This window comes from Podarcis vaucheri (genome assembly GCF_965113315.1).
Source record: "Podarcis vaucheri genome assembly, chromosome: 12".
NCBI classification, from domain to species: Eukaryota; Metazoa; Chordata; class Lepidosauria; order Squamata; family Lacertidae; genus Podarcis; species Podarcis vaucheri.
In genome coordinates this window covers 43376539-43389357 of record NC_138750.1, presented here as the reverse complement: position 1 = coordinate 43389357, position 12819 = coordinate 43376539, and the positions used below count along the sequence as shown (strand labels likewise).

General features: G+C 42.1%; 1 protein-coding gene across 1 annotated transcript in view; it reads right to left on the bottom strand.

Moving 5' to 3' along the window:
- Positions 1–12819, bottom strand: part of APBB1IP (amyloid beta precursor protein binding family B member 1 interacting protein) — a 48761-nt gene that overhangs the window by 15252 nt on the left and 20690 nt on the right. The window contains exons 3-8 of the mRNA XM_082193788.1: positions 12225–12312; positions 11444–11745; positions 8962–9039; positions 5890–6049; positions 4569–4690; positions 775–849 (exon numbers count right to left, since the gene is read on the bottom strand). Of these exons, the coding sequence (XP_082049914.1) occupies positions 775–849; positions 4569–4690; positions 5890–6049; positions 8962–9039; positions 11444–11745; positions 12225–12312 (825 nt within the window). The remainder of the gene's footprint in view (positions 1–774; positions 850–4568; positions 4691–5889; positions 6050–8961; positions 9040–11443; positions 11746–12224; positions 12313–12819) is intronic.

Here is a 12819-nt window from a genome sequence, read left to right as displayed (position 1 = left end):
CTTTCCGGGGCTTCCAGACTGGAGTCCTTCGTAGCCTTACCTAAAGATGCCAGGGGCTGAACCTAGTTATACATGCAAAACATGTGCCCTATCACCGAGCTATGGCCCTTTGTAGGTCGTAAAGGCTATTGAGATTATGTACACCAATGATTTGCACACTCAAAAAAGGACTACACATAGGGGAACAGCACAACGGATGGGGATCTTTCAGAGCCTTTCCAGGGACTGAACTTGAGATGTTTCTGTAGGCAAAGCAAGTGTTCTGCCACTAAGCTACTGCCTGCCCACAAGCAGTCATGTTAGCTAGAGCAGCACACTGGCCACAGGTTAGCAGGTTAACTATACAAAAATAATATCTACTAAGGCAGCCTTTCTCAAACTCCCATCATCCCTAACTACCAGGACCAGTGGTCAGGGATGATGGGAGTTGTAGTGCAACAACATTTGGGGGCCCAAGTTTTAGAAAGGATGTCCTAATCCTTTGTTGTTGTTGTTCTTACCACCTTAAACAATCTGGTGTCATCAGCAAACTTGGCTTACCTCACTGCTTACCTTTAACTCTAAATCATTTGTGATTACAGTTACAAAGTCAATACTGATTCTTTGGGGACCTCACATCTCACACCCCTCCACTGTGAGAATTGTGCATTTAATCCTATTGTGCTAGAGCTTCCTGTTTTTGCTAAAACACGTCTATTGCTTTTGGGGTCTTAGGACAACATCCATCCATTTCATAGCCAAATGCAGTGTTGCTTATCCCAAACTTTTGCTTACCTCCAGTAAAGCCTCTTTGCTTTTTTCATTCATTTCCTTGCTTTCATTTTTCCCTTTATTGGTCAAGTAGAAATTCTAATTAAAAATGCAAAGAAGGGTGAGGATGATAAGGCAATGTCCATAAACTGGGAAGGTCACTAGACCTAAAACAACAGGTGTAAATAGCAGGTGCTATACCTGTGTCTACCCAATTGCATTTCACGTCAAAGTCCCAGTAGCTGCCATAGTCCATATAAAGTTTCCAATCAGACAGCCAATCAGAGCTCTCAGGAGCAGTAGGTACCGCTGTGTGCCTGTCCATTTGCCTAGCAAGCAAGCAGGTGGTAGCAGGGAGGAGCTGGAGGAACAGCTGGTGACAACTATGATGAAAAAGTGAGGGCCTTGGACAAGTCAGATAGCCAATCAGAGCTCTCAGGAAGGTGCAAAAAACAGATATTTTATTGCTAAGTTTTTTTAAAAAAACAACAACACCTGCATTCTATCGCACATTTTCTATGCAAAATTATTTTCGGTGTGTGTCTCCTCATTCATTATAGTGGACTACTTGTATCCTATGATCACTACTTTCATTATACAGACTATGATCGGTGAAGGCTGGTGAGGAATTTGGCAAAGAAGCGCAAGAGGTGAGAAGTCTGAGATAAACATAGAAACAAATTTATGTGACTTCACATGACCATTTTGAATATGAGTCTCCCCAATGGAAAGAGAGGGGAAGGTATTTCTGTACATAAGCAGTATATTCATGATACATACAAAAGGCATTTACACTTCAATCCTATGCCGACTTTCCCAGGAGTAAATCCCATACAACTATGCTGCCAAAGCCCAACCCTAATCACATTTACTTGGGAAAGTCCTTGAAATTTTAATGGGACTTAGCTTCCAGGAAAGTACCATATACACAGAACAATCATGCCCTTCTTGGACACTGAGACTTGCACAGGAAACTAAAGTTTCAGCGAGGCTTGCACAAAAAACACATGCATTGCACCAAATGTCCCCTTCAAAGACAACCAAAGCTGTTTGCATTTGTTTATGTTTGCATATGCACGAACAAACCCAATTCTCATCTTGCTATTGTCACCATGGAACAAACTCAAAACAGCTGCTCACAACCTTTTTTTTTTTTTAAAGAACTTCCTCTGGCTACAAGCAATTTATATTTGAGCATCTGGTATTTATTTAAAGGGGAACAGACCACCATGTATCTTTAACTCAGTGCTATAGACTACATTTTGGTACTGGTAAACAAGAAGGATAATTGACAGGAGTTTTTGACAACAGCATATGACCTTGCTTGTCAAACCCATATTAATACAGATGTGGTTTTTTCCCTGTCTCTCATTTTTCAGCATTGCTATGCATTGTTGCTTATTTGATACTCTTCCATTGCTAAAAAGGGGAAATGCTCGCCATTCACCATCCTTCAATAAGCAGGCTGGGCCAAAGGACGAGGCTGCATGTTATACAGGTGGATAAATTGTCATGTGATCTCCTATAGACTACAGCACCACTGAAGATGACCACACGTGTCTGAAAGAAGTCTGTGGTTCCATTCTGAAAATACTACGAGGAGAAATAGTCTCTGACAGGGCAGACACTATATGCTGCTTAGTTCTGCTGCAAATTATACAACATAAAAATGCTGGTGAGCATTATATTGCATATACACGCACGCATGCAAAGGAGAGGCTATAGATTCTTGTAAGCCACCTTGTTATGAGATATACTAATGGAGAGGGTATAAATATATTAAATAAAGAAATCAGTGTGAAAAGGCAGGTTGCTTAACAATTTTGTTGAATCTCCTGGGATTGTAACACAAACCTAAGTATTAGAAGTATAGCTTAAAAACTAACGTTTAGTTTCTCTTTTCTACCAGCTTTCCCATTTAACAATTGGTAGTTGTTGCTTGGGAGCAAAAGGGTCTCCGTTTCTGTGATTCCCATGGACAACTGTTTTTCGTTATATGAAAATGTGATTGTCAAAACATTGTGCATTGTGTTCTTACTTTAACTAGAGAATTGCTAGTGGCCCTCAGAGTTTATGCCAAGATGTAACGTTTTGGCACCAACAGAAAATCTACTTATTCACCCAGGATTTTGGTTGAATCTTTGCCACGGCACTTTGTAAAAAGCTATTTAACTGTGCATGTGCTCTTGTGTGTTTTACTGATGGGAATATTTTGTTGCATTTTATCAGTATTGTACCCCACTTCATTTGACTAAACTGCGGGAGGCAGTGGAAGACAGGAGTGCTTGGCGTGCTCTGGTCCATGGGGTCACGAAGAATCGGACATGACTAAATGACTAAACAACAACAACAACAACACCCCACTTCAAAATGTTATTGTAAAAAGCAGCAACAAAATTTATAAATAAATAAAACAATACATTTGTAAACCGATGCTTTATAGCGTTACTGATTATTGGTTAATTATCGGTTGTAGTCAACTAGCCTTTGCTCAGAGTAGATAGACCCACTGAAATTAATGGGCCTAAGTTGGTCACAGACATTCAATGGGCTTACTCTGAGTAAAAGTTAATTGAATACAAGTTTATATGATTTTTTTTTTCATTTTTATTGGCGTTGTACCCAGGTTTGGGATTATTTTAGAATGAAAAGCAGGCAATGAATTTTATTTTTTTTAAAGCGGAATTTGATGTCCTTCTGCTGTTATTTTCCATTACGTGTCATGGCAAGCATAAATAAGCTAGCCCATTTACTTATTCCAGGTCATCCTTCACCCACCAGTACACAGGAAGGTTGGGGCCTAGTGATTGAGGCAGCTGTGTAGTAATTATCTGTATTTTCATTGTTGAGTGACTGCACCTGGCTCTTCCCTATTAACCACACAACGTCCAGCTAATTAACTGAAAGAGGGGTGGATTCCTTGGTCCATTGCTCTGCATGCAGGCTGTACACCAAATGAAACTTTATCAAACACACACAATTAAGGCTACGTTATCATAAGCAGCACGGGCTTCCAAGGTCACTACGCATCCCCCCAAAATGGGGGTTGGATGGTTTGGTTTTCTTATGCTTTCCAGGAATTTGAGTTTGCATCCTCATACAAAACCCCATGGTCACCCCAGTTCTAAAGTGAAGATGCATTAACTGGGATGCACTGATAGAAATAATTACAGCAGCAGCAGCTGGTGTGAGATAAGTTTATTCTGCACTGCTGCTAAGCCAGGTCTGGGAAACACTCCGATCTTCCCAAAGAGCAGTCCATTTGTCATAGCAGTCACTTTACAAAGTGAGTTAAATTTCACGTTATAAAGATATTTTGAGGATGTGGAGTTGTACGTACTAACGATGCTGCAGCTTCTGACACAAGCTTGTGACCATCCATTTTAATGAGTCACTGGAGTAAAATGGAGCTAAGCCTTTTAACACGATTTCCCTGGGAAACTAAAACTAATTATCCCATGAACAGAGTGACTCCCAGAGCCCATGGCAAGCTGAATGAGTGAAGTGGGGCTCACCAAATGGATAAATCAAGAAATCCACCGAAATCTCCCTTTCCTTGTTGGATGCTAAAATGCACTTTGGTGTTACTTCAGTTTTGACCTTCAGTGACTATTCCCAAGAATGACTATTTAGTGTTTAGTAACCAATATTGTGCTCTGATACATAAGAAGCACAACTCGAGATCCCTTTGATATACCAAGACTGGACGCATCTTCAAACTTTGTTACTTGGGCTGCAGAGCAAATAAAATATCTAGTCACTACTGTATGAACTAAAATCTTACTATACACCAGCTTGCCTAAGTTATGTTACTTTACCTGTGGGTTTTTAAACACAGCGTATTTTTCCTTTCTTTCCAAAAACAGAATCTTATTCTCAGTGTCACGGGTCCAATGTGATAAGACTTCAATCACATTTTCATGGTCTTCAAAAAATCTTTCTAGGGAAACCCAAACCAGAAATGTTAAGACAGACAAATATATTACACACATGCTCCGTCATCAGTGCACATTCCTATATTTAAATGTAGTAAAATGGTTCAAAGGGATGTGGGTGGTGCTGTGGTCTAAACCACTGAGCCTCTTGGGCTTGCCAATCAGAAGGTCAGCCATTCAAATCCCTGTGATGGGGTGAGCTCCTGTTGCTCGGTCCCTGCTCCTGCCAACCTAGCAGTTCAAAAGCACACCAAGTCCAAGTAGATAAATAGGTACTGCTCTGGCGGGAAGGTAAACAGGGTTTCCATGCCTTCCTCTGGTTTCGGTGTTCTGTTGCGCCAGAAGCGGCTTAGTCATGCTGGCCACATGACCTGGAAAAACTGTCTGCGGACAAACGCTGGCTCCCTCGACCTGTAAAGCGAGAAAGCGCCGCAACCCCAGAGTGGTCTGCGACTGGACTTAACTTTTAGGGGTCTTTTACCTTTACTTTTTAAAAATGGTTCAAAGCAATTGCTTATCCATAATATTCAGACCCCAAGAGCCATGATAGACTAGACCATATGAAAGCATCTTTGCCAAAACAGAAAAACTTCCCAGATTTTCTTTTTTTTTCAGTTTGTAAAAATTTGCAAAGGAATTCCCTAGATTTCACTAGGTACTTTGATGTTTCAGACTTTTTCTTTTAACACTCCCCTGCATGTATATATTTATATATCCTTACATATAATAAACATGTAAGGCTGTCGTGATGCAGCAGTTTGCTACCTACGGGTAGGTGGTGCTGTGAACTACAGCGTTATGACAAACTGGGCTCTTAGAACTGCTTGGGCATGACACCAGCATTGGAGGGTGATAAGCAGGCAACCAGAGATTGAGGTGGGCAGACCCAGATGGGCGAGCAGGCAGACGGGTGGCCCAGGTGAAGTGTAAGGAAAGTGGGGAAGTGGGATGGCCTTGGCAGGGAGTAAAGGGAGGGGGCAAAGGGAGGCACTGCCCCTAGTATGTGACACACACCATTAGTAGAGAGAAGACACACCAAAACTAGGAGCTCAGATCTATCAGACACAAACAAGAACCCACCAAAACGAAGAGATGGGCACTGGATGGCAACGGCAAAATGTTGCCTGATGTGGCATCACCAAAACGCTTTCTAGTAAAGCTCAAAAAATATAGCGTAAGAAGATCCAAAATCTTTGCAACGTACCTATTTGTAGCTCTGGGTATATTTCATAAAGGCACCAGTCCACATTACAGTCGCAGTGGGTTTTCTCAAAGAGATTGTCCAATACATCACGTGCCTCTTGCCGTTCATCCACCATCAGGGATTTCGTACTGTTATCATTCATGTGCACCTTGACAACAAGCTGCAGAGAGAATAATAGATGAGGCAGTTAATTTCAATGTGGACCAAAAGGCTACTGTGGTCAAGAATCTGCCTGGGCTGATCAGAGAGATCATTGCCAATTCAAATCCATCATGTATCAGAAAATTGGACCTGGGGGTGGGATGGGGGGACATAATATGTCTTGGGAACACTACCAAGTCAACAGCTCTACTTCCCTGCCTCTTTCCAAGACAGAATTCATGTTTTGAGTAAAGAGTAACTGAAATGCCATGTAAATATACAGATTGTTAATCTAAAACATTATTAAACATACAGTTTGCATGATAGCAGAGTTGCCAACATTTTTACCAGCGCTTGCTCCTACATCTTTAACAGCATCAGCTTCAGCAAAAATTAGGAGGTTTTAATGCATATCTCCCTCTCGTTAAAAGCTCCTCTTCCTGGTGGTAGAAAATCAGGCTACTATTAAAGATACAGAAGCCGGCTGCACTAGTTTTTCCACATCAGCTGGCAACATTATATGGTATCCCTGAAATTATTATTATTTTCTCTCATTCTCTGTGTGGTTTATTTTTAGAACCTTCTCAGAGGAGGCCATAATATTGGGTGGGTTAATATAAAATGAAGGAACAACAAACCCATCAGATCAGACCTAATCTAGAATCCAGTTATAACTGACTGGAAATTCAACACCTAATCTCATTTTATATTGACTTCGGGGATAAAAACATCCTACCAGATCTTCTGGTCTCTGCTTGAGAGATTCGTTAATTGGTGACTGTTTCTGATGACCCGCATGGCTGACTACACAGGTCTAGGATTGGCATAGACTGTGCAGAAGAAAGGGCTATGTCTAAGAGAATATAGTACCTGCCTTTCACCAGGACAGAATCTCACTTGTATATTAAAGCATTCTGTCGGAAGAAATAGGAAGCCATTGTTTAGGTATGCACCAATTTAGGGCTAACTGACCTTTCTGCATTAGAGACACTGAACTTTTAATGGTTTTGCAGACATAGGAATTTGGGCACCTCCAGCTTTTCAAAGCCCTCCAATACTCTGCCACAAAAAGCTGCATTTGCTGAAATACCTCCAGCTGCACAACAATGAAAGGAGCAGGTGTTCTAATGTGGTCTAGTGGTTAGAGTGTTAGCAATAAAGGTCTAAATCCTCATTCCGCTATGAAGCAAGCTGGGCTATCCTGGACTAGTTATTCTCCCGCTCTCAGCCAGACCTACCTTTTGACTTTATAATAGCTACAAAGGCTGCGCATTCCCCCCCCCCCCATGTTAAACAATTTTTTTCACATGTTAAGCAACTGGCACATGTTGTTCATGTTTGCGTTTACTACGATCAGCTACAATGGTTCTCAATTATTACTGGGTCTTGGTAAAACAGAGGTTTCTATCTACTACTTCATGATCGAAACGCTTGTTTCCACAAAGTGAAAAGAGAAGTGTTCACTGGAAGGAGACTTGAGACTTCCTAAATAATCACAGTCCTACTATCTGTCTGCATCTAAGAAAATAAAAAAGTCAGTTCCTTGCCAGGAAATGTTACTTTAGTTCTGCTAATTCTAATTATAAGATCTCTGCACGAACAGCTCTGGCAGTGCAGTGTTAAATTTTGCTCAAACTATGAAAAGCAAGGAGCGTTGAGAAACTAAGCTGTATTCTTTCCAAATACCTCCACTTTAGTAAATTGTACTTTGGTACTTGTGCAGGATACTTGTTTGTTTTGAATACACTATCATAATTCTTTGAGAAGAAAAGGTAAAGGTTAGTGGAAATAATGCCAGAGCAATATTTGGGATTGCCCAGAAATATGGTGATAGCATTTTTACATTCTACTCCAGAGGGTTGGGGGAACCCCTATAACAGATTTGGGGAGAATTGCGCAAGTGGAAATCCATTTAGTGTAGCACCTTGGTGCTACTCTAAATAAAACCCAAAGGCTTAAGACTCTCAATTACTCTTTTATTTAGCAAAAGCGTGTCTGTGCGGTACTACTAACCTTCCCATCCACCTGCAGCCCTCACAGCACGGAAACCATTCACAAGGCTCCTCCAACCTTAGGAGCAGATTTTTTGGGGTGGGTGGGTGGGTGCACAGGGAGTTTTTGGAGAAATCGTGGGGCAAGTAGTGGGCCAGAGCTCTGGAGCCTGATATTGTTGCTGCTTACCTGGACCAGAGTGGAGCCGGGCAGCGCAGCAAGAAGGTGTGCAGGCATGCTGGCTGAGTCAATTTGCTGTCCTGTCCTGTCCGTGACCCATGCAGCCCCAACCTCACTGCCACCAAGTCCCATACCTGCCTCATCCACTTAAACAGTAGCAACGCGGATGTCAGGCTCCATGGCTCTACTCGGCTACAAATGCCATTACAGCTGCAGAAGGAGGTTGACCATTCAGATTTCATAAACAGACTTCTCTGTTGTGTTCACTAAAGAGGCTAGGATCTAAACCAAGGTGACATATTTTTACACGTCATGGAAAGGGCAGCTATTTTTGTTTCTTTAAAAAGTCAGTAGCAGTCCTTAGGGCTACAGTTCCCATTTTACATGATAACACTCCTGTTCTAATGGATTGTTATCAGACACATCTATTTGTTTTTTTAATTGTTTTGTGTATATTTTATTGCTACTGTCCTTTAACTGTTCTGGAATAAATATTTATGAAGGGTGGCATAAAAAAAAAAACGCCTTCAGTAAATAGAAGTAGAATATCCACAGCTTGGTGGAAAACAGGTATGACCTGTCTGGTTTGTGATCTGGACATCTTGGCAAATCATCCAATCAACAGGCAAACAAAATGGAGGGGAAAGTACATGAAACAAGCCAATACTTGACTGTATAAAATGGTTGTTTAAAATCGTAAGGTTTGATTGTCAATACTTTTGCAAAAATAAAATAAAATAAAGAGGTAGAGAATGCTACCTTTTTGACTTTGGCTTCCTTCAGTTTTTCTAATGCAAGCTTAATCTTGTCAGCTTTTGCTTGCGCTTCTTGTTCTTCCTGAAAGAAGAAAGATTGTAAAGCCCCTTTTAAAGACACCACACCCCAGTAAGAAGCATTCTATCCCCTTTCCATTTCATGAACATTTTCATTTCTTCTCCCTTTTAAATTTTAATTTTGGGTGCTTTCTGCTCCAGGATGGGTTTGCACAGCATCCCATTATGTCGAATACCACTGTTCTAGTTGGTTGGTTTCTTCTTGTTTTGCAGACCGCCATAATTTCCAACATTAAGGCCATCACACAGGAACATAAGACACCAGCATCCCGTTCTCACAGTGCCCAACCAGCTGCCTGTGGGAAACCAGCAAACAGTATTTGACCTCAAGAGCACTCTGCCCTTCTGTGAATTCCAGCAACTGGTGTTCAGAAGCAGGGCATGACCTTTGATAGCTTTCTCCTCCATCAATTTGTGTAATCCTCTTTCCAGGTTGGTGACCACCACAATCCAGCCTGGATAGCTCAGTTGGTTAGAGCAGGGTGCCGATGACACCAAGGCTGCAGGTGCAATCCTTGTAAGGGACAGCTGCAGATTCCTCCATTGCAAGGGGCTGGACTAAATGGTCCGTGGGTTCCTTCCAACTCTACAATTGTATGAGTTCCTTAGTTAAACGATGTGCTGCGTAAATAAGTACTGTAGTTTTCTGTGTATAAGACGATGTTTTTTATTCTAAAAGAATGTTAAAATTTGGGGGTCATCTTATACATGATAGTGCAAAGGGTGGACGGGCAATTGGTTGTAGCCGCGAGCCAGAGATTGTCAGCAGCGATTTGGCGTGTGATTGGTGGCTGCGACAAGGGCCGCTGTTGATTGACTTCTGCTGCGGCAATTTTGCGGGTGACTGGTGGCTGGTGAGTGATTTTCGGCAATCCCCCCCAGCCCCACGACTCTGGGCAAACTCCCCCCATTTCCTTAATTTGGAGTCCCCAAAAATAGGGGCCGTCTTATACATGGGGGCATGTTATAAACGGGAAAATACAGTTGTTGTTGTTTTAATCTGTCCTGAGTTCCAACATTTGTTATGGCTATATGTTGCCTCCAATATCAGAGATGGTAGCTCTCTGAATAGGAGCAGGAAAGTACTATCCCACTCATGTCCTGCTGGACTCAATAGGTCTTTGGTCTGATTCAAGGATGATATGTTTTTACACCCATTCGTTGAAGTTTCTCGCCCTGCTGAAGGTACAAACTCAGTTTTAGCTTAACATTTCAATTTATACAGAAAAGTAGTCTGCCTCTTCAGCAGGAAAACTTCCATATTATTCACCTCTCTGCTTCGTGATCTCAGGCAAAACCAGAAAGACAAAGGGGACGTAGTAGCTCTCTGGACTAAAGAACCACTATACGTCTCCACATGGGGCTGTCTCAACGTGAAATACCTGATATTGTGCTTTCTGGCCAAGAGAAACTTTCGGGGTAGTTGGATTGTACTTGAAAAGGTCAGGAGAAAGTGATTTTGCTTCTAAAACAGAAGGGCTTTTCATTTTGCTATTCTAGGTTCTCTCTTTTGGTGCTACGGAAAACATCTACAGAATCGTTAAAACAGCCTTTGCTAACCTGGTGCCCACCACCAGGTGACAACTCTCATTATAGGCTGGCTATGGCTGATGGAGGGTGACGCTGTAGGTTAAACCACAGAGCCCAGGACTTGCTGATCAGAAGTTTGGCGGTTCGAATTCCTGTGACGGGGTGAGCTCCCGTTGTTCAGTCCCTGCTCCTGCCAACCTAGCAGTTCGAAAGCACGTCAAAGTGCAAGTAGATAAATAGGTACCACTCCGGCGGGAAGGTAAATGGTGTTTCCATGCGCTGCTCTGGTTCACCAGAAGCAGCTTAGTCATGCTGGCCACATGACCCGGAAGCTGTACGCCGGCTCCCTCTGCCAGTAAAGCGAGATGAGTGCTGCAACCCCAGAGTCGTCCGCAACTGGACCTAATGGTCAGGGGTCCCTTTACTTTATGGCTGATGGAACTTGCTGTCCAAAGTATACGGAGGACACCAGGCTGGTGAAGGGCTACATTAAAACAAGAGCCTAGCAGAGTTTTGAAATGAGATTCTGTCAGTGCTTGAAAAAGAAAAGGTTCTGACCTCCTTTGCCTGGTCCTTGGACCCTAGTTGGCACAAAGAGTCCTTGAGAAAGAGTACTTTGCAGAATGCTGCTTTTTTCTTAAAAAAGTCTTCTCCAACCATGACCGACAGCTTTATATATATCAAACACAACCAGCTACCAACCAACCAACCCACACCACATACAATCAATGACCACTCTATATATACAGGCATATGTAGGTGAAAGGTTGCGTGAGTCATGCTGGCTTTGCCAATTCATTGTAGGCAGCTGACTCAGTTCCTTTCGTATTAAAGAAATAAATAGCGGCTAATTTTAAGCCGCGACAGATTCTGCTCACCTGAGTGCGTGGTTCAGGAGGTTGGGTTGGAGCAGGTGGAGGAGGAGGAGGAAAACCAAAGGCTAGTTCTGGAGGAGGTGGCGGCAAATCCTCCTCAACCTGGGTAACGGCAATATTTGGGAAACTTGACTGGGCATAAGTGGTGACAGAAGCATTTGCTGGAGCCTGAGTCTTGGCAGCACGTTGGAAATGAGAGGCGTCTTTCTGTTCTTGGACTGTGGCTTTCTCCACTTCACTTATGTCTGCTACAAGATCAGACATTAAAGCATCCAAATCGGTATCTTCCAATGCGTTTAAGGATTCTGTTAAGGGACAGGAAATACAAGATATCTCAGGCATCATTTCAGTACTGATCTTGTGCAACTTGCTCTGCTAGTGTGAGTAGATGCTGTTCCACAGATTATAATAAGGATGGCTTCTAGCCAAGGAGGTGACAGAGGCAAGTTTTTAAAAGAGCACCTGGGAATACTGTACTAGAGGAATTTACATCTGAGTATTAAAAGCCAGGCTAAGATTTGCATAGAGAAATGAAATGTAATAACCTGAGTACCATAGTCAAAAGCAAATTATAGCTCTGGTAAAATTTACAGGATCGCTTTTTTGAAAGAAAGAGAAAATTTAACCTTTCATTGTTTCAAGAGTTAGACCGAAGTCATTTTACACATTCAAAATGAATGAATTGTTTCAGAAGAGAAAAGTGTCCATTTAGCTTTTTGCTAAATAGTGCTTGCCCCCCTCCCCCCACAAACAGATCACAGTAATACAAAATACAAATACTCACCATTTAAATCTTTAAAACCAACTGCAAAACTAAATTCCTCATTGGCTGCTTTGCTGGGTGGAGGTGGGAGTGTTTCTACTCCCAAACTCTGATGAAGAAAGGGGGGGAATATCACTGTCACTGGCAAAAGTCATGGTAGAAAAGTTATTCAAGGTATCCTAAGACCAGAAACTTATCTACTGGGCTGGTTATTCTCTATAGAAAGACTTTCCTTCCTGTAGCACCTTAAAGACCAACTAAGTTAGTTCTTGGTATAAGCTTTCGTGTGCATGCACACTTCTTCAGATACACTTCTGAAGAAGTGTGCATGCACACGAAAGCTTATACCAAGAACTAACTTAGTTGGTCTTTAAGGTGCTACAGGAAGGAATTTTTTTATTTTGACTATGGCAGACCAACACGGCTACCCATCTGTAACTGACTCTATAGAAAGACGTTTGCTTTGTGATTGGAAGTGTAGTCTTAACATCCCTTTCTCCAGAATAACTTGCCCCACCTTTGACGTCAAACACATTTGAATGCTGCTTCATATGTCATGGGGGAAATGAGTTTTGAGTTGCTTATTTATCATGTATTCAGTGTGAACACCATAAGG